This window comes from Hyla sarda, chromosome 3 (assembly GCF_029499605.1).
Source record: "Hyla sarda isolate aHylSar1 chromosome 3, aHylSar1.hap1, whole genome shotgun sequence".
Lineage (NCBI taxonomy): Eukaryota > Metazoa > Chordata > Amphibia > Anura > Hylidae > Hyla > Hyla sarda.
In genome coordinates, this window is record NC_079191.1 from 248,443,248 (window position 1) to 248,468,955 (window position 25,708).

At 42.7% G+C, this 25,708-nt stretch overlaps 1 protein-coding gene across 4 annotated transcripts in view; it reads right to left on the reverse strand.

Moving 5' to 3' along the window:
* MCM9 (minichromosome maintenance 9 homologous recombination repair factor) overlaps positions 1-24,840 on the reverse strand; it is a 105,058-nt gene extending 80,218 nt beyond the window's left edge. For 2 of the 4 annotated variants that reach the window (XM_056566433.1, XM_056566436.1), the window contains exons 1-7: positions 24,629-24,805; positions 17,765-17,871; positions 17,064-17,391; positions 13,585-13,898; positions 12,553-12,634; positions 3,720-3,920; positions 3,199-3,324 (exon numbers count right to left, since the gene is read on the reverse strand). In XM_056566433.1, coding sequence (XP_056422408.1) covers positions 3,199-3,324; positions 3,720-3,920; positions 12,553-12,634; positions 13,585-13,898; positions 17,064-17,373 — 1,033 coding nt within the window. In that variant the 5' untranslated portion in view covers positions 17,374-17,391; positions 17,765-17,871; positions 24,629-24,805. The other 2 variants (XM_056566434.1, XM_056566435.1) reach the window with 2 other exon arrangements.
* Positions 24,841-25,708: the final 868 nt, after the last annotated feature.

The following is a 25,708-nucleotide window of genomic DNA, read 5'->3' on the forward strand; positions in this document are numbered from 1 at the left end:
TCCTGCCCATTTTTGGAGTTTGGTGCGACATTATGCCCAATTTGCTTTTTTCCTCCCTTTTTTGGTTTAGTTCCAATACACAAAAACAGAATAAACATGTGTATAGCAAAACATGTCTTACTGCAATCCTTTTCTGTGAGAAATACTTCATTTTCTAGAAAAATTTCAGGGGTGTCAAGATTTACAGCCATAACTGTACATACACAAATTTGGCTTCCAAAGTGTTCCCCTCAGCGGCTAGAGCCAGCACAGTTCAGCCCCTTCACCAGTTAGTAAGGGGTTAGTCATCTCCTTACCAATCAGCAATGCCACAGAGAGCTGAAAATAAACTGTAATCACTGCCAGCCATGACTGCTGTCTAGTCACAGGGGAGTGGATGAGGCAGTTTCCAGTCACTCTCGTTTTTTAGTAGGCAGGCAGTATAGAAAGTGATTGCTATTAATAGTCCCCTATAGGGTCTTGAAAATGTAAAAGTAAATAAAAAAAATTTGTTTTTTAAATATAAATAAGCCCCTTCCGAATAAAAATTGTATTCACCCCCCCTTTTCCCATTTTATAAAGATCAAAATGTAAAAAACATAAACATATCTAATATCGCAGCGTGTGGAAATGTCCACACTATTAAAAATATAGGCCCTGATTTACTGAGTGGGGTGTAGTGTGGGTTTTGATTCCCTACAAGTATTTTTCCACTGTATTTACTAATGTTTCCCTACGTTTTGCACTTTTCCCTACATTTTGCTTTTTTTCACAACTGATCTGATCTGTCTGGTTTTCCAGAACTCAAATCCACCACATTTTCTGTGAGAACCTTAGTAAATATGTCACGATTTTTCACCCCTTTTCCCAATGGACACGCCCACTCATATGGCTCTGTGGATGGAAAAATAAGAGTTATGTCTTTTAACCCCTTTTAATTTTTGTATTTTCGTTTTTTCCTCCTCTCCTTTTAAAATCCATAACTCTTATTTTTTCACCAACAGACACATATGAAGGCTTGTTTTTTGCGTGAACAATTGTCCTTTGTAATGACATTTAATTTTACCATAAAATTTACAGCGCAACAAAAAAATATTTGTGGGCAGAAATTTATAAGAAAATTGCAGTTTTGCAACTTTTGGGGGGTTTGGTTTTTACACAGTGCACTTTATGGTAAAAATCCTACATTATCTTTATATTGTACCTTAATGCAATTAATACCCAATTTATATAGTACCAGCGTAGAAACAGTGATCAGCACTGACTCAGCAGTGTTAGACGCTATGTAGCTACACAATTCAAACTTCAGTTGAGAGCAGAGGAACACAGGTGAATGCACTGAACGGTGGTGCTCTCACTCAAAAAGAGAGTAATGGAAGGCACTCACAGTACTGATTTATTCGGGGTGCATAAAATCTCCAGCAGCGGAACACCGGGCCAGGATTAAACAAGTGTCTTGGTACCATGACACTTGTTTAATCCTGCCCGGCGCTCCGCTGCTAGAGATTTTATGTACCCTGAATAAAAGAAGTTTGCACATCATCAGTACCATGAGTGCCTTCCATTACTCTTTTTCTTGCTTGACCCAATTTATATAAAAGGTTTTCTATTATTGTACTATTTAAAAAAATGCTAATTTTTTTAAAACAAAATTTGTATGCATAAAATTGTCATTTTCTGACCCCTATAACTATTTTTCCGTATACAGGGATGAATAATGGGTTAATTTTTTTGTGCCGTGATCTGTAGATTATAATCTGTATTTTTTTTTATGGGACTTTTTGATTGCTTTTTATAATTTGTTTTCAATGTATGATGTGATTAAAAATCTGTATTTTTGGCATTTGGTACTTTTTACGTTTATGCCGTTCACCGTGCAGGATCATAAACATTACATTTTATTAGTTTGGAGAGAGTTTATAATTTAAAAAACTTTTATTTATTTAACATTTTTTAAATCCCCATAGGGGACTTCTATATGCAATCATATGCCTATGGCATAGCATTACACAGTAAGATCGGCAATCCATTAATATAGCCTGGCTAAGCTAGGCTACATCTTTGAATCAGAAAACCGACGGAAGGAGGCAGGTAAGGGGACCCTCCTCTGCCATTTTAGCTCACGGTACCCCTGTGATCACGTCAGGGGTGGTGGTTCCGTGAGCGCCACTGAGCTGCCAGCATCTTCGACTTTCACTTTAGATGCATTGATCATCGCTGCCCAGGAAAAGCATGAGTGAGGCTACTGATAGTAGCGACACTCACTGTTCTGAAGTGAGTGCAGCTTACACAAGGATCGCAGCAAAAGGCAGATGAGGGGACCTCCAACCACCATCTTGACGTTAGATGCCGTGATCAGTATTGATCATGGCATCTAAAATGTTAATGACGGGCAAAATCATGTTTGCTGATGTTCACCATTACCCATGGTTCCCGGGACCCACCATGCATTAAGCAAAAGCAGCTCCTGCGCTCGCCTTACATAAAGGACGTAACTGTACGTCCTGATGCTTTAAGTGCCAGGGCACCAGGGCGTACATTTACGTCCAATGTCCTGAAGGGGTTATATTTTTTCCCTGGTCAATAAGGGTATAAAAATCCTACGGCTCAGATTTACAAAAACTATCCAACTCTTAGGCTATGTTCACACGGGCAACGTCCAGACAAAAAATTTCCGTGTGGACAAAGCGCCGACAGCGGAGCACCAGCCAAACATGCCAGTGTTAGGACCGCTCAGAAAATCACCATCTCATAGATGGCAATACATTTCCATGCGGCTCTGCAGAAAGACAGGTGTATTCTCTCTGCGGACTCCGGGACTTGGGAATTCCGCCATGTGCGCAGCGCAGCAGAATCTCCATGCAGAATTCTAATGCGGCTGCTCTGCAATGTCAGAGTGTGCATTCGTTGACTCGCAGGTTCCCTGTGTGGTTGCCTGTAGCAGCGGATTGCCGCTGAGAGCAGGCCAGGGGCGGAGTGATGCGGGGGAACAGGGGTGGCAACATCTGGGGGCCCAAAATGGGTCGGGTCACCGGCAGATCTGCAGCCTAAAATACACTGCGGATGCATTACGTCTGACCCTACCCTAAAAAGTTTAGACCAACTATTAGTTTGTTTAAACTGCATCAAAATACTCTGGTGCAATTTCGGCACATGATGATGCAACAAAGGCAAACCCCTTTGCTGGGCATGGCAAATAATTTTTTTTTAGAAACCAACCTCTCACTCTTGTCCCAGCAGAATCCGTCCTCTGTACACCTCCTGCCAACACCATGGCTACTGCCAGCTTAACCACAAACATACCAAAGACCTGCGGGCATAGGCTGGCTAGGATTTCATTCCGACCTGCAAAAAGCACAAGAAATGTTTGCAGTGAGTGCAGTTTGTGGGTATATTCCATCATGCCTAATCTGGAACATAAAAGGTATCACTCAACCCTATCTGAATAGTACCCCTTCATCCTTTTCTCGAGTCCGGTCTTGGCTGACAGCTCTGCTGTTAATCTAGTTGCATTTACTTGTGCACTCTTCTCTTCTGGAGGTAGCGTCTGTACAGAGCGTGTACTGTCAACTTATCACTTAATGTCACAAAATATTACGCTGGTCAATGCACTGGCGGGTGGGGGTTGCGTTGCTTTATCGATACACCTGCCCACTTCTCCAACACTTTCTCATGAACACTGAGCCACCCCTCTGCAGTGATGTAACTCAAGACCAGGGAATAAATCATTTTAAATTTACCTTCTAGTGGATTATTCTTGAATTTTTCCCAAAATTCTTCATATTCTTTCCGTATTTCCTCATTTATGACCACACCACAAGGCTGCTCATTATTGACAGAAATGTAGTTGGCCTTCAGGACAATCTCAAGATCACAGCGTGCATCTACATAAAGTGGTTTCCACCGCTGCATAACTACACCATACACGGTCACATCATCACCTGGAAAAAAAGAAGGTTATGCAGATTACTGCATGTAAGTTTATTTGAATGGGGGGAGAATTAACTGGTAACTACACTAGAAAAAAAACATGTCCTTAGGGTATTACTAGGGTATTCACACAGAAGCACACTGATTTGTGTGTCAGAAACCACAGTTTCACTTTGATTTCACAAGTGATTTCAAAAAGGGAGAACGTATACAGTACGAATAATAGGTGACATTTCTTTTTGCAGGGTTCTCCTCTGAAGTTCTCATTTAAATCAAATGGGGGCCATGGCCACCCTGACAATGACTGAGAAAGCCACAGCGCAGCACTGCACAGAGGCGAGGTTTATGTTTCTGTGCACATGGCCCTAAAGGGAACCTGTCATGTGGCATGATCCATGAGTTATCAGGGGCGGTCCCTGGTGGCTTCTCCCTGCCACACCAGCCTTGATAGATAGCTCCCGGTTTAGGGAGAGATTTTTCATTCTAGGCTAGTGGGGTAGGCAAAAGCCACCAGGGACCACCTGGATGGCTCCCATTTCAGGCAGAATGAAAGTAATGACAACTTCCTCTTACAGCATAAAAGTAAACAAAAGGATTGTGTGAATAGATACTTGACTTTCTAGCAGGAAATCTCAGATAAGAGTTCAATCACATAACAAGCACAAATGCTTTTGTTTTCAAACAAACAGTAAAGTGTTTTCTATACCCAGAACAACATTTAAAGTCAGTAATACTGATTTTCTCTCGATAGACTGCATCTAAAACTGGAATCTAACAGCCATCCACAGTGCCATATAAGAGCTTGTTTTTTCATGACTAACTGTACTTTCATTTTACCATATAATGTAAATGGGTACCGTCAGATTCAAAAACATTTTATATATTGTTACTGATGAAAATTAAAGGGGTACTCCAGTGGAAATCAATATTTTTTTTAAATCAACTGGTGCCAGAAAGTTAAATAGATTTGTAAATCACTTCTATTTAAAAATCTTAACCCTTCCAGTACATATCAGCTGCTGTATACTATAGAGGAAGTTCTTTTCTGTCTAACCACAGTGCTCTCTGCTGACACCTCGATACAACTTTCTCAGTAGTATATAGCAGCTGATAAGAAGTGGAAGGATTAAGATTTTTAAAAAGAATTTATAAATCTGATTAACTTTCTGGCACCAGTTGATTTAAAAAAAATAAAAAATTCCACCGGAGTACCTCTTTAACCCCATAAGGACAAGGACAATTTTCACTGTAGGACCAGAGCGTTTTTTGCACATCTGACCACTGTCACTTTAAACATTAATAACTCTGATGCAGATTGTTTTTTCTTGACATATTTTACTTTATGTTAGTGGTAACATTTTGTCGATCCTTGCATCATTTCTTGGAGAAAAATTCCAAAATTTGATGAAAAAAATAAAAATTTAGCATTTTTCTAACTTTGAAGCTCTCTGCTCGTAAGGAAAATAGACATTACAAATAAATTATATTTTGATTCACAAATACCATATGTCTACTTTATGTTTTGCATCATAAAGTTGACATGTTTTTACTTTTGGAAGACATCAGAGGGCTTCAAAGTATAGCAGCAATTTTTCACAACATTTTCAAAATCTGAATTTTTCATGGACCAGTTCAGGTTTGAAGTGGATTTGAAGGGCCTTCCTATTAGAAATACCCCACAAATGACCCATTATAAAAACTGCACCCCTCAAAGTATTCAAAATGACATTCAGTAAGTGTGTTAACCCTTTAGGTGTTTCACAGGAATAACAGCAAAATAAAGGAGAAAATTCAAAATCTTCATTTTTTATACTTGCATGTTCTAGTAGACCCAGTTTTTGAATTTTTACAAGAGGTAAAAAGGAGACAAATCATCAAAATTTGTAACCCAATTTCTCTCGAGTAAGGAAATACCTCATATGTGTATTTCAAGTGTTCAGCGGGCGCTGTAGAGGGCTCACAAAAAAAATAAAATAAATAAAACACTGCATACTATTTTGGAAACTACACCCCTCAACAAACGTAACAAGGGGTACAGTGAGCCTTAACACCTAACAGGTATTTCACGACTTTTTGTTAAAGTTGGATGTGTAAATGAAAAACAAAAAATATTTCACTAAAATGCAGTTTTTCCCCCAAATTTTACATTTTTACAAGGGGTAATAGGAGAAAATTACCCCCAAAATTTGTAACCCCATTTCTTCTTGGTATGGAAATACCCCACGTGTGGACGTCAAGTGCTCTGCTGGCGCACTACAATGCTCAGAAGTGGAGGAGCGCCATTGAGCTTTTGGAAAGGGAATTTGTTTGGAATGCAAGTCTAGGGCCATGTGCGTTTACAAAGCCCCCCGTTGTGCCAGAACAGTGGACCCCCCCCCACATGTGACCCCATTTTGTAAGCTACACCCCTCACAGAATTTAATAAGGGGTGCAGTGGGTATTTACACTCCAATGGCGTTTGACAGATCTTTGGAACAGTGGGCTGTGCAAATGAAAAATTACACCTGTGGGGCGTAAACGCTCACTGCACCCCTTATTACATTATGTGAGGGGTGTAGTTTCCAAAATGGGGTCAAATGTGGGAGGGGTCCATTGTTCTGGCACTATAGGGGCTTTGTAACCACACGTGGCCTTAAATTCCGGACAAATTTTCTCTTCAAAATCCCAATGGTGCTCCTTCTCTTTTGAGCATTGTAGTTCGCCCGCAGAGCACTTTACATCCACATATGGGGTATGTTCTTACTCAAAATAAATGGGGTTAAAAATTTTGGGGGCTTTTTTCCTATTATCCCTTGTAAAAATGAAAAATTTAGGGTAACACCAGCATTTTAGAGAAATATATATATATTTTTTTCCCATCCAACTTTAATGAAAATTCGTGAAACACCTGTGGGGTGTTAAAGTTCACTATACCCCTTGTTACATTCCGTGAGGGGTGTAGTTTCCAAAATGGGGTCACATGCGGGTATTTATTTTTTGGCGTTTATGTCAGAACTGCTGTAAAATCAGCCACCCCTGTGAAAATCACCAATTTAGGCCTCAAATGTACATGGTGCGCTCTCACTCCTGAACCTTGTTGTGCACCCGCAGAGCATTTTACGTCCACATATGGGGTATTTCTGTATTCAGGAGAAATTGTGTTACAAATTTTGGGGGGCTTTTTTTCCCCCCTTTTACCTCTTGTGAAAATAAAAAGTATGGGGCAACACCAGCATGTTAGTGTAAAAAAATAAAACATTTTTACACTAACATGCTGGTGTAGACCCCAACTTTTCCTTTTCATAAGGGGTAAAAGGAGAAAAAGCCCCCCAAAATTTGTAGTGCAATTTCTCCCGAGTACAGAAATACCCCATATGTGGCACTAAACTGTTTCCTTGATATACGACAGGGCTCCGAAGTGTGAGAGCGCCATGCGCATTTGAGGACTAAATTAGGGATTGCATAGGGGTATTCTATGCCAGCGATTCCCAAACAGGGTGCCTCCAGCTGTTGCTAAACTCCCAGCAACCAGGACAGTCAGTGGCTGTCCGGAAATACTGGGAGTTGCTGCGTTTTACCCTTTATTATGTGTTAGTGTAGTGTTTTTAGGGTTCATTCGCACTGGCGGAGGTTTACAGTGAGCTTACCGCTAGGCGTTTGCGCTGCGGCGAAAAATTTGCCGCAGCTCATACTTGAAGAAGGAAACTTACTGTAAACCTGCCCGTGTGAATGTACCCTCCAGCTGTTTCAAAACTACAACTCCCAGCATGTACTGACAGACAGCAAACAGCTAACTCTGCATGCTGGGAGTTGTACTTTTGCAACAGCTGGAGGCACACTGGTTGGAAAACCTTCAGTTAGGTTCTGTTACCTAACTCAGTATTTTCCAACCAGTGTGCCTCCAGCTGTTGCAAAACTACAACTCCCAGCATGTACTGATCGCCGAAGTGCATGCTGGGAGATGTAATTATGCAACAGCTGGAGGTATGCAACTACAACTCCCAGCATGCAGAGTTAGCTGTTTGCTGTTTGGGCATGCTGGGATTTGCAACATCTGGAGGGCTACAGTTTAGAAACCATTGCACAGTGATCTCCAAACTGTGGCCCTCCAGATGTTGCAAAACTACAAATCTCAGCATGCCCAGACAGAAAACTGCTATGTGGGCATGCTGGGAGTTGTAGTTTTGCAAGATCTAGAGGGCCACAGTTCACTGCACAGTGATCTCCAAACTGTGACCCTCCAGCTGTTGCAAAACTACAAATCCCAGCATGACAGCTGTTTGGGCATGCTGGGAGTTTTAGTTTTGCAACATCTGGAGGGCAACAGTGTAGAGACCACTGTACAGTGGTCTCAAACTGTAGCCCTCTAGATGTTGCTAGGCAACTTACCGGCTTCCATCGGATCCAGGGAGGCCGCCGATCTCCGACACCGATCATCGCCCACAGCCTCGCCCGCAGGGTAAGTGGACTTCGTCGTCGGTCCTCTTCAGTTTCCACATCCTGCCCCGCCTATTGTGGGTGGGCAGAACGGGGAAAACGAAAAGTTAACCCCCCCGCCCCCGATCTGCTATTGGACGTCGCTTCTAGACGCCCAATAGCAGGGACAGGAGGGGTGGCACCCCTGCCACCTCACTCCTATCCCTTCAGGGGGATCGTGGGTGTCTTGGACAACCCTGATCCCCCTTATTTTCCAGGTCACCATAGACCCATATGACATGGAATAGCCGCAAATCGCAAATGTGAATCGCAAGTGCGATCGCCGACATGGGGGGGGTCTGATGACCCCCCTGGGCATTTGCGCGGGGTGCCTGCTGATCGATATCAGCAGGCGGCGGGGACCAAAATTCCCACGCGCTTACAGGTACGCCCTTGGTCCTTAAGTACCAGGGAGCAAAGGCGTACCTGTATGCCCCTGGTCCTTAACAGGTTAAAGACTTTTTGTAATATGGTTGTTAAAAAAAAAAAAATGTATATTTAATAAGGAAAATGGCTCCTAAAAATCCCACCACTAGGGGTCCCTATACCTACTGGGACACTAACCAGTCCTGCAGCAGCATCAGGCTTGTCCATGAATCATGTGGACAAGGCTGCCTGAGCAGACACACCAATCACCTCCCACCACATGGTGAGCAAATGAAAAAAGATATTTTTATAATATAGATGATAGATGCATAAAAATTTGATGTACATAATCAGATTAGGTACTGAGTAACAAACATTTTTTTGTGTGTGGGATCTGACAGGTACACTTTAAGGCGTAACTTTAAAAAAAAAAACTATATGTGGGGTGAAATTAAAAGCAATAACCAAAAAAACATTCATTTTTTGGGGAAGGGTTAGTTTATATGCTGTGCAAACTACAGTAAAAAAGTTACATGTTACGTTATGTTCACATCTGTGTTTCAGCTCTGTTGGGTAAGCTCTGCCGCAGAGTCTGTTTAAAGGTAATCTGTCATTAGTGTCAACGCACTAACCTGTCGGTACAGACAGTAGTGCAGGTGACACTGATGATAACCATACTTACCTGTGCTGGATCCGTGATCCTGTTTTGGCTCCGGAACAAAAACCAACAGTGGAAAATAGTATAAAAACAGGAGCATGAAACGGGCACAGGTAAGTATGGTTGTAAGCAGAGAGGAGGAGAAAAAACAGTGGGGTGCTCCCTGTGTGGTATTTTATGGAAAAGTAAAAAAATGGAAATACCGTCACCAACACCTATGGTAGCGTACTGACCTTGAGTCGATAGTACACAATGGTGGTGGGAAGGAAAAGGCGACAGTCTGCTGCTCTTACCCCTTATTGTTCCGTCTTTCCAAGGAGGACGGACAAACATGCAAAGTAGGAGGAGTAAAAATGGGGGGTATGTTGAGAGCGCTGATGTCAAATGGCGAAGGTTGGAGTCAAGAAACGGTATGAGCCAGCACTTATGCAGGACTAACTTTTATTGAAAAAAGAAGTCAAGACAGTAAAAACAGGACAACGCGTTTCGGCGCTCGCTGGCGCCTTCCTCAGGTCCACAATTATAAATGTGTGCAGTCCTAGCCAGAGTTCCTGCGGGCTGGCTCGTCCGCAGGAACTCCGGCTAGGACTGCACAAATTTATAATTGTGGACCTGAGGAAGGCACCAGCGAGCGCCGAAACGCGTTGTCCTGTTTTTACTGTCTTGACTTCTTTTTTCAATAAAAGTTAGTCCTGCATAAGTGCTGGCTCATACCGTTTCTTGACTCCAACCTTCGCCATCTGACAGCAGCGCTCTCAACATACCCCCCATTTTTACTCCTCCTACTTTGTATGGTTGTAAGCAGTGTCACCTGCACTTCTTGTTTGTACCAACTGGTAAGTGCAGTGACACGGATGACAGATTTCCTTTAAATAGTGGAACCTGAGCTGACCACAAACAGCTGCAAATAGCATTTTTTTTGGTGCACTCAAATCTCCTGCTTAATAAGTGGTGTCCGTTCGCCTGCATTTTCTGATCCAGAATCGTGTTTGTGATGGAGCAGAAGCAAATGTAAACAAGGCCTTAACTGTATTCTGTTGGTCAGTATAATTACAATAGAAGCTGCTTTATAAAGCTTTTTGTTTTATTTTCCTACTTTAAAAAAACAACAATTGGGACCTTTATATTGCCTTTTGTAAATTTTCCTGATATGTGATCAAATCAGCAATTCTGGAGTGTGATTTTTCTTCATTTATGCTTTTTAACATGTGGGATTAGTAATGAGATATTTAAGCAGTCATAGTTAAGTCAATTTTACATGTGGCAATATCAAATGTTTATTTTTTTATAAGAAAAAATTGTGATTTTAATAATCAGTAGTCTAAGAGGTCTTTTATAAGCAATCATTAGATTGCTTATATTGATCTATTCAATGCTATGGGATTGCATGGATCAGTTTAATCTGTGCTCTGCCAATAGTAAAGGCCTGTGGCTGCCACAGTGGCCAGTCAGCAATCTGGAATTGCGTTGCAGGGGAACAAGTCTGACAGGTGTGGCATCTGTGATTTAGCCCAATAAAATGCTGTGTTCATTATTGACTGTGGCATTGAAAGGGTTAAATGACAGACATAAGCTGACATCATTAACAGCAGGGTGTGCTGCAGATAGCAAATGGCACCCATCATGTATGGAGTGGGGGCTAAGCTCCCTTAGCTCTACACACCCGTTCATGACTAGCGTTTATAGCCCTATGGTGGTTGCAAAAGGTTTAAGATTATTATTATTATTTTTTTTTTTACATGGGGCACTCATCTACTGAACAGGCTGTTTATTGTCTCAGTGACCAGCCAATGAATGAGCAGTTTGTTTATTGGCTGATCTTTGGGCTTATGCAGTCTAAAAATCATCATCGGTCTGCCGCATATCTCACTGTGTTAACAAGTGATACAAGGGTGACAATGATGAAAGCAACAGGACATTTTTAAATGTTTAACAGCTCAGCTTCTTCTCTTGATGGTTTCTATAGGGCAAATACTGTTTTACTATTTTGGGTATGATTGTTGTTTAACTACAGTGGTCCCTCAAGTTACAATATTAATTGGTTCCAGGATGACCATTGTATGTTGAGGCCACTGTAAGAGGAGGGATCACTATACTATAAAGCAGGTCTTTCCAAACTGGGTGCCACGACAAACTAGTGTTTCAGCGGCAATCCCCAGGTGTGTTGCGGGACTGTCCAAGCATGTAACAGCAGACATCGCTGCTCACTGATTTAAAGTGGCCGCAGCGCCAGCTGCCTGTTCATAATCTGCAGCACGGGCTGCGGTCACTATCAGTGAGCAGCTGCGTCTCCTGGCACTGACAAGTGACGCCCCCGACATTACACTGAGGAGCGGGAGAACGTCACTTGTCACTGCAGCGCAGAGGGTGTCAGATGCCGAGCCCCTGCACCTGCCAGTACACTGGAGCGCACCAGACAGGTCAGGTCATGCACGGCAGGGGAGGGGGCAAAGGAATGATATGGCACAGGGGATAAGGGGGGGGGGGGGGGGGTAGGGTTCTCGGGGCAGAGGAAATTATATGGCACAGGGAGTGATAGGGAATTGAAATTGCACCAGAGAGATAAAGGGGGGAATTACATGGCATAGAGGGTATAAATTCGGAGGAATTATGTGACACAGAGGGTGATAAAGGGGGAATGAAATGGCACAGGAATCAAGAGGGGGATAAAATGGCACAGGGGGTGATAAGGTGGGGAACTTAATAGGAACTGGAGGTGATGATTGGGGAAGGGGGGGGTGAAATGGCATAGGGGGAAGCAGCCAAATTTGTTAGGTAGATACTGAATATGCTCATCATGTTGTGTGATATAGCTGTATGGCGAGTGTGTCACTAATCTATGCATGTCTAAAAAAGGGTGTCACCAACATGAATAGTTTGGAAAGCTCTGCTATAAAGCATAGTTGCCTAGGCTTTCCAGTGTATATAGTGTTCATTTTCACAGAGTTAGTGGTAAAAATATGCAACTGTAAGTCCTATCTGTAGTCTACAATACAATTCTTATAATTAATACTTTAAACATAGTATGAACAATACCGGCAAGTTCTGTATACAATATATAATAAACATACTGATTTTCAGCTATTTCCAGTACTACTGCAGAATAAGACATTTTATTAACCATTCCTTTCTAAAGGAAGAGATTTACCAGATTAGCAAATTACCAGATTTGCTGCTGTCAACTAGGTCATCTTCCAAAACCACAATCATAGAGCGGGGAATACTGCCCACAGAAAGCCTCTGCACCTATAAGCAGGCAAAAAACAGTCGTGTGAGTCACATTCAGGATACGTGGCATAATACATTTCCTAGTAGCTGCTTTTCCCTAAGGCCTGGGCTCCATACAGACATTTTATAGCAATATTTTTCAGTTTTAACATGTACCTAGCAACATGTGAAAAGTTTTGATTTGCATGTTCAGACCTACGCCGATCTGCAGAAGGAGACCGGACAAGTCTGCATTGCCACACTCCTCTCCCTGCTCTGTGTCACGTAAGAGAGACACGCTCCATAGACTTAGTATATTGATCATGTGCCACTAAACCAGGACGTGCTGAGCACAAACTTCTCACGAAATTGTTCTCCTGATCGGTGGAGGTCAGAACACTTCGTGCCGACGATCCAAACACATTGAGTTACATGGTAAAAGCAAAACAACAGTAATCGTTGTACGGTATATCCAAAAGGGAAGAAAATACATTGAAACTTTTTCTCAGGAACCACTAGTAATGAATCCCTGTAGGCTCCAGAGGATGGAAGAATGTAAATGTGTAATGTTTATTAGGGCCGGTTCACACTACGTTTGTAGTGCACGGGTGCCGGATCCGGTTGGGGGGAGTGAACACCGTCCGCTCCCGTATCCCAGCCGGCCCCGGCCCGTATGTACTTCATTTCAATGAGTCGACCGAAACCGTATACAGTTCTCTAACCAGACCTAAAACCGCGGTATACAACGGTTTTAGGTCCAGTTAGAAAACCGTATACGGGGCAAAAATAAGCCGAACGGAATCAGCGTTTGACTCAGCTCATTGAAATGAATGGGGTTCGGGCTGGATCCGGCTGGAATACGGGAGCGCCTAGTTTTCGCTCACCCCACCCCAGCCGTATCAGGTTCCCGTACACTACAAACGTAGTGTGAACCAGCCTTAAAAAGCTTTTAATAATATAAACTTTGTATAAAGAAAAGGGTCATTCACCTGTTCCTGAATCTTGATCTCCTGGTAATCCCTGCAGCTGGCTGGAGAAGACAAGTCTGAAAGGCAGGTAAATTTGCTGGAATTGCATCCTTCTTCATTGGTACAATAAGCAGGAGGGGAGAAGGAATAATACTGCTCAAAGTCGGCTCGGACAGTAATGATGTGTTTACATTTGTTGCACATAAAGTCTTGCTCATACTCCAGAACTTTTACCAAACTGGTTCGAATGACAGTTCCTGTGACCGACAAAAAGTGCCCAACATCTCTGGTGTGTGGGATGTGCTCTCTTGTTAGTTCTGGGCAGACTGGCAAACCTGTAAGGAAACATTTTAACTGCTTCAAAGTGATCATGACCAGTTTAAAGTTACTATTGGGGGGGGGGGGGGAATACATATTTTTGGTACGCAACAGTGATTTGCAGATATGTTACAGATCTGGGGGGGGTGAGCAGATGCCCAGTGTGCACATCTCCCTAAGCCCAGTGTTTTATGCTGTGCAACTGCCTGGGCTTAACTGTCCTCTGTACAGCTACATACTGTAATATACAGTATGTTCATAGGACAGCATAATCTTTAAAAAAAATTCCCCGAACTTTATTTGACTATGCTACAGGGGCTGTAAAGTTAGTGTAGTTCATAATATAGCGTCTGTACCTATGTGTGACGGTTTTCTCACAATTCTTCTGTGATGTTCACCCCAATATTTATTTTTTACCAGCATACAAAATGACTGTTGTCTCAGATTTTTCCCAGGTTGCAATGTGGCAGAGACATTACTCACTAGTCAGCTGATGCTTCAATGGGTGGAGTCATCGCTTGGTAAGAGAGATCAATCTGCAACTAATGCAGCAGCTGTAGGCCCCCTGATTGAAAACCGCAGGTCTTTTGAATGGATGCAGCTCATTTATGTTTCAATGGGTGGGGTGGTTGATGTGTGGGAGGGAGGAAAATGGAATTGTGGGATTTGTAGTAAAAAAATAAGAAAAAGTCAAACAGGAAATACCAGTTCACAAAAAGCTAGCCACAGTGTTCTAGTAATCTCACAACATAGCCATTTAGCCCCAAAACAAGCGCAGATCCTTCTTAAGCATGTCCATTACTGTCTGCCAGGTACAGGTACACCTTATGGTGGATAACCCCTTTAAGGCCCTTTTACATGAGTCAATTAGTGCCCGTATATAAGGTGGTCAAGAAAAAGCTACAGTAGTTGGTTATCTGTTGACTGCATCTTTTTTGTGGGCATAAAAATAATTTGTTGGCAGCACATCTCCCCATGTAAGGTGGATGTGCAGCTGATAATGTGAGTGTTCAGCCACAGGAATGATTGTTTGTGCTGCCCTACAACTGGGCTGTGTAAATTGTCCTTTCAAAAAGCGCTTATCAATATATACAGTCATGGACGTAAATGTTGGTACCCCTGAAATTTTTCAAGAAAATGAAGTATTTCTCACAGAAAAGGATTGCAGTAACACATGTTTTGCTATACACCTGTTTATTCCCTTTGTGTGTATTGGAACTAAACCAAAAAAAGGGAGGAAAAAAAGCAAATTGGACATAATGTCGCACCAAACTCCAGTAATGGCCTGGCCAAAATTATTGCCACCCTTAATTTAATATTTGGTTGCACACCTTTTGGAAAAAATAACTGAAATCAGTCGCTTCCTATAACCATCAATAAGCTTCTTACACCTCTCAGCCGGAATGTTGGACCACTCTTCCTTTGCAAACTGCTCCAGGTCTCTCTTATTGGAAGGGCGCCTTTTCCAAACAGCAATTTTAAGATCTCTCCACAGGTGTTCAATGGGATTTAGATCTGGACTCATTGCTGGCCACTTCAGAACTTTCCAGCGCTTTGTTGCCATCCATTTCTGGGTGTTTTTTGACGTATGTTTGGGGTCATTGTCCAGCTGGATGACCCAAGACCTCGGACACAAACCCAGCTTTCTGACACTGGGCTGTACACTAAAGCTGTTGGTAATCCTCAGATTTCATAATAGATTGTACGCATTCAAGGCACCCAGTGCCAGAGGCAGCAAAACAACCCCAAATCATCATTGAACCTCCACCATATTTCACTGTATACTAGAATTATAGGGACAGAACTTTGATCCAGGGATTTATTCTGACTGACATATTTTTATCTCTAGTATGAGGGTTTTGCCTTCCTCTGGATCAACTCAGTAGGGACTCATTAGGGTTATAGGTTGAACTTGAAGGACTCTGGTCTTTTTTCAACCTTATGAACTATGTAGGTACTGTGTTCTTTACTTTGTAGGCCTCATTCCATTTTCAGTAAACAGTAGAATGATGTGCTTTACCAAAAAGCTCTATCTTGGTCTCATCTGTCCACAAGATGTTTTCCTAGAAGGATTTTGGCTTACTCAAGTTCATTTTGGCAAAATGTAGTCTTGCTTTTTTATGTCTGTCAACATTGGTGTCCTCCTGGGTCTCCTGCCATAGCGTTTCATTTCATTTAAATGTCGACAGATAGTTTGCGCTGATGTCGACACTGATGCTCCCTGAGCCTGCCGGACTGCTTGAATATTTTGGAACTTGTTTGGGGCTGCTTATCCACCATCCGGACTATCCTGCGTTGACACCTTTCATCAATTATTCTCATCTGTCCATGCCCAGGGAGATTAGCTACAGTGCCATTTCAAACTTCTTGATAATGTTGCGCACTGTCGACAAAGGCAGATCTAGATTTCTGGAGATGGACTTGTAACCTTGAGATTGTTGATATTTTTTCACAATTTTGGTTCTCAAGTCCTCAGACAGTTCTCTTCTCTTCATGTTGTTCATGCTTAGTGTGGCACACACAGACACACAATGCAATGACTAAGTGAACTTCTCTCCTTTTTATCTGCTTTCTGGTGCGATTTTTATATTGCCCACACCTGTTACTTGCCCTAGGTGAGTTTAAAGGAGCATCATATGCTTAAAACAATCTTATTTTTCCACAATTTTAAAAGGGTGAAAATAATTTTGTCCAGCCCATTTTTGGAGTTTGGTGTGACAATGTCCAATTTGCTTTTTTTTGGTTTAGTTCCAATACACATAAAGGGAATAAATATGTGCATAGCAAAACATGTGTTACTGCAATCCTTTTCTGTGAGAAATACTTCATTTTCTTGAAAAAATTCAGAGGTGTCAACATTTACGGCCATGACTGTATATATAAGCATAAAAAGCACTCGTGACTGGAAATAATTTGCCTTTGTAAATGGGGGAGGTTTTGATAACCCTATTTAGTTAGCATATACACGCTCTACGTACAGATCTACACCATATTACTGACCTCCCTTTTCAGTGGTTTATAGTTTATCTATGGCAATAGGGCTACAGACCAGTGTAGCTATAGAAAACTAGCCTAATCTGTTTTTTAGCTCTCAGGTAAGCCATAAAATATCTTGCTAGTAATTTTTCCACTCTTCCTTCGTCCCACAGATATAAACACTTAAGCTTGAAGTTTCTATATACCTGTTATCCTGGCGTGCAGATTCTGCTTCATGATCAGGTTGTCTTCTTGCGAGTTGGACTGAATAAGACTCATGGCTGCTCTCCGCAGAGCACTATCAAACACTGGTAAAACCTCATTGGGAACTGCATTGAAATAGTCTCCAACTTCCATGTTTGTTTCAAAAAGAGTCATAGCATTGACAACCACCGAGTAATGGGCATCTTCATCACTTTCCATAAGTATCTGTATTATGTCTTTTTGGTGGTGCTGTAGGATGTATGACTCAAACACCTGGCCCACCAATGCAACTTGATCAGAATGCAGGTACATGTCTGGAATCAATGAGATCTGTAGCAAAGAAGAACTAGATGTCAAAGTGGCTTCATATCTATGTAAAGAATGAAAGCTGGATATAGGGAAGTCATAAATAATGTTATCTTATAGAAAATGTTATCATCAAAGGCCCATCCATCTGTACATGCACTAGTTTATGGTAATGTGCCTCTATTTGCACATGGGAAATTGTTTTGCTGTTAGACCCTTTTTTTTTATCCAGTTTGGACCAAGTACCCGACAACAAGCAAATGCTCTGTGACCCTGTTTGTAACGATAGTGGTAAACTTGCCCTGCTAAAATAACCGAATATATTGGTTACTATTCATTAAGTAACTTTGATCTAATCTCTATTACTATCATAATGTATTTCTCAGACTGTACCAACCTCAGGCAAGAGATGTGTCGTTTTCTTACATTGCTGGAGTCCTCTTTTCACTTTAAATTCTATTACACCTTTAATTTTCAGCCTTGCATGCGGAGACAGTCCTTTCACTGCAGGGATTTAAATAAACCATATATAAACTGGACCAACATATAAGAAAAAAACTCTCTTACTCACTGTATGATGGGGAGTGTAAGTTGACAAGCTTAGGGCTAAATAGATGGACACAACTGGATAGGTGAGATTTATTAATAGTGAAGCATTGTGCCAGCAATGAGCCTCTGGGTTAAAGACAGCACCAAATTGGGTCTGTAATTGTTCTCCAACACTTTTTAAAGCAGAAATGTATAAGAAACCTTAGATAAATAGGTTGTGTTCTATGCAATACTGAAGCACTGTTCACTTCTTCCAATACATTTTGTTTGTGGTAGAAAAAGGCAGAGGGGAGATATGACGTTCAGTTCCAAAGTTATCATTCTTAATGTACTTATAGCTAACGTAAACAAACTTTGTAAGACTTTTCTAATGGTCATATGAGAAGACAGTCTTGGGTGGCTGTAGAAATTAACCCTATAACCCTGATCACTGTTATTAAGTAGGTACATCCCTGTTGCTGATCTTGAAAAGGCAGCCAGCACCACGGCCACTTTACATGAGGGAGCTAAGGTGGCTGCTGTGATGGAGCCAAGCAGGAGGACATCACTTGTTAGACCCACCGAGACACCAACCATCCATTTGGACTGACACATCGGGGTATCAAGTAGGGGGTAATGATGTGGCATGGGGGGGGGGGAGATAAAGGGGGAGGAGTGAATTTTTCCGTATTTGGGGGGAATCTACAGTGGAAAACATTCCAGACAGCATGTTCTGCTGGCACTAAGATTGTTCAGAAATGAGCCGTCTCATAGAGGGCAATGCATTTCCTTGCGGAATCTGCAAAGACGTTGAAAATGTTTAATGTTTTTACGGATGTCGTTATCAGGATATGTTGCTGCTGAGGAAATTCTACCATGTGAACAGAACAGCAAAATCCTATTATAATCAATGGGACACTGCTGCTGCAGAATGTTCATGTGGAATGCCTCAAGGACATTTTGCCGTGTGAGTCCAGCCTGAGGCTAAATTTTTTCTGGCCCAGAAAAAGGAAAAAAAAGCCAGAAAAAATGCAAAGGCATTTTCCTGTGTTTGGTATTTTTTTGTTGTGTTTTTTTTTTTAGCACTTTTGCCTTTGTTTGGAAACTGCATTTTTGGCCCCTTTGGCTTTTTTGATGTAGCATAAACATTTAGAAAGGGGCCATTTAAGTGTAAAAATAATATATTATTTTTATAATTAATTTTGTTAAACTTTTTATTAGTAATATATTTTACTGATGTGTTTAATAAAGCGTGTGTACTAGACAGATCGCCCAGGGTGTCACTTCTGACACCCATTGCGATCCTCCTGTATAATGTACAGAAACGAGCGGCAGGGCTGCTCTTCTCCGCTCCCTACACTGTATTATGCAATGTGAATTCATGAGGACTCATATTTCCCGCAGAGAGCTGTGATTGGCCAGATGGTTCCAGCCAATCACAACTCTCTGCAGGAAATATGAATAGGTGCATATATCCAGCTGTGCAGGGGACCAGAGAAGAGCTGCGGACCGCCAGCATCTATACATTATACAGGACCAAAGAAGAGCTGCCGACCGCCCGCAACTATACATTATACAAGACCATCGCATCGGGTGTCAGGAGTGACACCCGCTGTGATCGGTCCTTAACTGCAGGTACTACTGCTCCCAACATGGAGCACACTCTGCTCCGTGCTGGGAGCTGTAGTACGTGCATTAATAGACAGATCTCAATGGGAGTCAGAAGTGAGCAAAGTGTTTGATGCGGTGCGGGGGCATTATCAGCTTATCAGCAAGGTAATTGCCGATACCGATAAGGGCCAAAATCGTGATTATCGGCCGATAATATCGGCCAAACCGATAATCGGTCGATCCCTATTAAGGACCCGGGGTTTTTCCATTTTCGTTTTTTCCTCCTTACCTTTAAAAAGTCATAACTCTTTCAATTTTGCACCTAAAAATCCATATGATGGCTTATTTTTTGCGTCACCAATTCTACTTTGTAATGACATCAGTCATTTTACTCAAAAATAGACGGCGAAATCATTGTGAGACAAAATTGAAAAAAAAAAAAAGCCATTTTGTAATTTTTGGGGGCTTCCGTTTCTACGCAGTACATTTTTCGGTAAAAATGACACCTTCTCTTTATTCTGTAGGTCCATACGATTAAAATGATACCCTACTTATATAGGTATGATTTCTCATAGGAAACCACTGATCAATTATTCTGCCGCTTGAGTGCTCATGCCTGGATCTCGGGCACTGAGCAGCAGTCATACGGCGATCGGACACCAGGAGTCAAGGTAAGGGACCCTCCTGCTGTGTCACAGCTGTTCGGGATGCTGCGATTTCGCTAACCGGCAATGATTTACTTTCACTTTAGACGCGGTGTTCAACTTTGAACGCCGCGTCTAAAGGGTTAATAGCGCACAGCACCGCGATCAGTGCCGCGCTATTAGCCACAGGTCCCGGCCGTTGTTAGAGGCTGGGCCTTGCCCACTACGTCGTGGCCCCGCGTTATAGAACGGGAGCGGACTCATGACGTACCGGTACGTCATGGGTCCTGTAGGGGTTAAAAAAAAAATGCAAAACTGAAAATCGCAAAGTATATATGGCATTTTGCGTTTTTCCATTGACTTGCAGCTAACATGTGGCCGCAGCATTTTTTCACTGAAAAAAAACGCCATGGGGCAGTTTGTGTTTTTTTGGGGGGGGGGGGGAGAAACGCACAAAATTACCCAAGTGGAAACGTAGCCTTAGGGATTTTACAGCAATATACCAATTCTTTGATTTTGACCACAGATTTCACCAATTGCACCGCATGGTAATATTGCCAGTAAAATCTGCATTTAAAACATACAGAATTTGCTGGTAAATCTGTAGTTGATTTTTACATTCTGTGTAGACATATCCTTAAAGGAGTAATCTGGTTATGCAAAACATATCCTCTATCCACAGGATTTTCTGTAATTTGTGTGCATATAGTTTTGCATCTATTAATTAGTCAAAATTTTTGCTAATCTCTCAAACATCTGCCAGCACCAGTGACTAGCTAGGCATTTTCCATTGGATGTTTATGTAGCGCCAGTGAATTTATCGGGTGAAATTTGCATAAAAATAGAAACCGTGCAAACCCAAATTCGCAAATCTATAATTACGCAAAATCTACCACACCTTGTGCAAACTTTTAATAAATGTCCCTCAAACCACTGAAATTACCCCCATTGTGTCTGATAGCAGATGGTCCAACCACTGGGAACCACTGCAAAACAGTGCACCAACCCCCACCTTCCCAGACAAACTGGTCTCGGGACTGAACATCCACTCCGGCAATTACAGGCTGCAAAGTCCTGCTTGAGATGGTGATTGGTATAGTGGGCTCTCACTCCCGAGACCAGTTGATATTGAAAGTTGAGGGTAGAAGGTAAGAGACAGCTCCGATTTGAAAGTCGTGGAGGGTCCAATGGGACAGACCCCCTACCCCAGATCAGAAACATCCCCCTTTAAAGGGGTACTCCGCCCCTAGACATCTTATCCCCTATTCAAAGGATAGGGGATAAGATGTCAGATCGCCGGGGTCCCGCTGCTGGGGACCCCAGGAATCTCCGCTGCGGCACCGCGCTATCATTGCTGCACAAAGCGAGTAAGCTCTGCACGTAATGACGGGCAATACAGGGGACGGAGCAGCGTGACATCATGGCTCCGCCCCTCCCATAGACTTGTATTGAGGGGGCGGGCCGTGACATCACGAGGGGCGGAGCCGTGACGTAACGATGCTCTGGCCCCTGTATTGCCCGTCATTACGCGCAGTGCGAACTCGCTCTGTGCAGTAATGATAGCGGGGTGCCGCAGCGGCGATCCCGGGGCTCCCCAGCAGCGGGACCCCGGCGATCTGACATCTTATCCCCTATCCTTTGGATAGGGGATAAGATGTCTAGGGGTGGAGTACCCCTTTAAGGGCCTTCTACACAGAACAAATTGCTCATATCATCGGCCCTGATTTACTACTGTAAACCAGATATGTTTTGTCTGGTTGCCTGCCAGATTCTGGCACATTGCGCCAGAAATTGAAAAAAACCTGACCAACTCAACATTTTACTGAGAAAACCCCAAAAAGGGGTAAGGCCATTGGAAAAAGGGGCGTGTCCATTACATTTTTGAAAAATTCCAACATATTTACTAAGGTTTCCACAAAAAATGTGGTGGATTTGAGCTGAGGAAAACCCGACAGATAAGAGAATGTGTAAAAAAAGCAAAGTGTAGGGAAAAGTGCAAAATGTAGGGAAACAAGTTGAAAAATATCTGCTGGGAAAAAAAAAAAATACACAAGGAAAACTCCGCTCCACTTTTAGTAAATGAGGGCCATTATGTGTTGACAGGTTCAGTTTTTATTTGCAGTTATTGAATACAAAGACAGGAATGGATCTGACGGCATGTACATTCGCTGCCCAAACTACAGGCAGCATAAAACTGGCATCGCCAGTCAGTGACACTATGGTTTACTCCGAGACGCTTGGGCATTTCAGAGTAATCATAGTTTAAAAATACCACTGGGACCCAGGTAAGTAGTCCCCAGGGTGGGTCCCAGTGGCTGCTCTCTTCCACCAGTAAGAAGTGACAGATCTTCCCCTACACACCACTAGGGAGACATGTCCCTCAAGCCGCCAGGCAGGGTGCAGCCCAAAGGACCCACCCCGTGACTATCTGTGCCATTTTTAAACTACGATTACTCTCAAATGCAGAGTGTCTCAGAGTCAATCATAGTGTCCCAGGTTCCTTTATTGGTCTAAGGCTGTGTTCCCACTGTGTGTGTGTGTGTGTGTGTGTGTGTGTGTGTGTGTGTGTGTGTATGTATGTATATATATATATATTATATATATATATATATATATATATATATATATATATATATATATACATATATATATATACATATAGATAGATAGATAGATAGATAGATAGATAGATAGATAGATAGAGATTATAACATGCAGTTTTAGTTTTGATTGAACTCACAGAGACATGGCAATTATTTAACCTCTTAATGACCACCAATATGCCTTTTTACAGCAGTCATTAAAGGAGTAGTCCAGTGGTGACTCAGTGGTGAGCAACTTATCCCCTATCCTAAGGATAGGGGATAAGTTGCAGATCGCGGGGGTCCGACTGCTGGGGCCCCCTGCAATCTCCTGTACGGAGCCCCGACAGCCCGCGGGAAAGGGGGCGTGTCGACCTCCGCACGAGGCGGCGGCCGACACACCCCCTCAATACAACTCTATGGCAGAGCCGAAGCGCGGCCTTCGGCAATCTCCGGCTCGGCCATAGAGACGTATTGAGGGGGAGTGTCGGCCGACGCTTCGTGCGGGGGTCGACACCCGCTATCTGGGCGGAGAGCCGGGGCCCCGTAGAGAGAGATCGCAGGGGGCCCCAGCGGGCGGACCCCCCGCGATCTCAAACTTATCCCCTATCCTTAGGATAGAGGATAAGTTTTTCACCACTGGACTACCCCTTTAAAGATCTGCAGCCAGACACTTACCCCCTAAGGATAAGTGTCTGATTGCGTGTGTCCTAAAGCTCGGAACCCCCGCGATCTCCTATACGGGGCACCGCCTCTCCCATGCAGGAGGCATGATGCCGCAGCCTGCTCCATGTATCTCTATGGGGGAGGCAGCATTTTGTGGAGGGGGCGTGTCGTCGACCTTATTGAGGTTGACAACACGAGTATTAGCCACAGTAATGCTGGGTCCCCATACGGGAGATCACAGGGGTCCCAGCAGTTGTATAGGGGATAAGTGTCTAAGACTGCAGTACTCCTTTAAGGGTACTTAAAGGGGTACTCCACTGGAAAACATTTGTTTTTAAATCAACTGGTGCCAGAAAGTTAAACAGATTTGTAAATGACTTCTATTAAAAAATATTAATCCTTCCAGTACTTAGCTGCTATTTGCTTCACAGGAAGTTTTTTATTTTATTTCTGTCTGACCACAATGCTCTCTGCTGACACCTCTGTCCAGAGAAGGAGCAAATCCCCATAGAAAACTTCTCTGGACAGTTCCTAAAATGGACAGAGGTGTCAGCAGAGAGCATTGTGGTTAGACAGAAAGGAAATTCAAAAAGAAAATAACTTCCTGTGGATCATACAGCAGCTGATAAATACTGGAAGGATTAAGATTTTTTAATAGAAGTCATTTACAAATCTGTTTAGTTTTTGGTACCAGTTGATTTAAAAAATAAAAAGGTTTCCACTGGAGTTCCCCTTTAATCTAGTCCGCTGTGTTTAGACTACAGGGCTGGAATAAGGTGGCACATGTTTCCCATGGAGCTGTCAAATCAACCCTTATTGTTCATGGTAGATTAACCTCTTAAATGCTGTGACAAAGATCACTCTTTATTTCTGTGTGAGACTTACAGCATAGAACTTAAAATCCCACCACCAAATCGCATCAAGTATACAGCAGGGCAGCCTGAGCCAATTATAGCGCAGCCCTAGACTGTGGCGCTGTCCTCACAGGAGCAATGCTGCGGTACAGAGCTGCTGCTATCCAGAAGCAAGGAAGCCTGGGAATGCTGGGAATTGTAGTTCTGCAGCAGTTGGAAAGCCACAGGAAGGGAACCTCTATATATAGTGTCTTAACAAACACTGCTGTCTCGCAGTGCCATCCCCTGCTATAGATAACGTAAAGTAGTTTCATGCCTCTCATACCCTATTACAGTGCTGTAGCATACACAATACTTGGCAGTACAATCCACCTACCCCACTCTGTTTGTCTCCATCCTGCCCTCACACATTCAACACAACCACATTACGCGCGTTTTACTTCCTGCGCCTGCGCAACCTCCTGCGCGTCAAGCCTCGTTTTCGTGCTCAGACAGCACCGGTAGATGTTAGTAAATAATTATTGGTGTGGATAGCTCCATCCTACATTACACACGCCACAAAACCTACCTGCCTCTAGAGAACGACAGGGACTTCCGGGTTTAGTGGGATTGGTCAGTCACTGGAGGAGATGATTGGCTGCGGCCTGTACACGTCATCAGGGTGGATTCCAGGAGAGTCCAGTCTACATTTTCCTCGCTATAACCCAGTGTTTCCCCACAAATGTGCTTCCGTCTGTTGCTAAACTACAACTCCCAGCATAAAAATGTCCGGATATTCTGGGAGTTGTAGTTTTGCAACAGCTGGTGGCACACTGGTTGGCAAACACTGCTATAACGTTTCTTCTCATTTCTTTGTTTAAATAATTGTTGCTTTATGTTTCTCTCATACACAGGCCAGGGCTTTATTTTTTGTCCTGTTTATTTTACCTATTTTTTATTATTATTATTATTATTATTATTTGTGTTATAAGGTTTAACTTTCTATTTTAATTGCACAAAGTGTCTCTAAAATACTTTTTAATATTGTGCCCCCTTGACAAACATTTTCATATAGGGGATGTATGTATGTATTCAGGTGGGGAGGTCATTTAGACTATTTGCCTTTTTTTTAATTTCTGTATATATATACAGTGATCCCTCAACTTACAATGGCCTCAACATACAATAGTTTCAACATACAATGGTCTTTTCTGGACCATTGTAACTTGAAACCAGACTCAACATACAATACCACAGACAGTCCAGATTTGGGAAACGTGTCAATGGCTGGAAGAACCGACCAATTAGAATGGATATTCACTGGTAGAACCCCTGTATTAGCACGTGCACTGTAGTACTGAAGCGCATGCACGGACTGGCTGTCTGGTAGCGCCCCCTACAGTACAGAAAGGTATTACATGTTCAGTACTACTCTTAACCTATGTCACAGTTAGCTGCTCCTTTGGACACCAGTTGA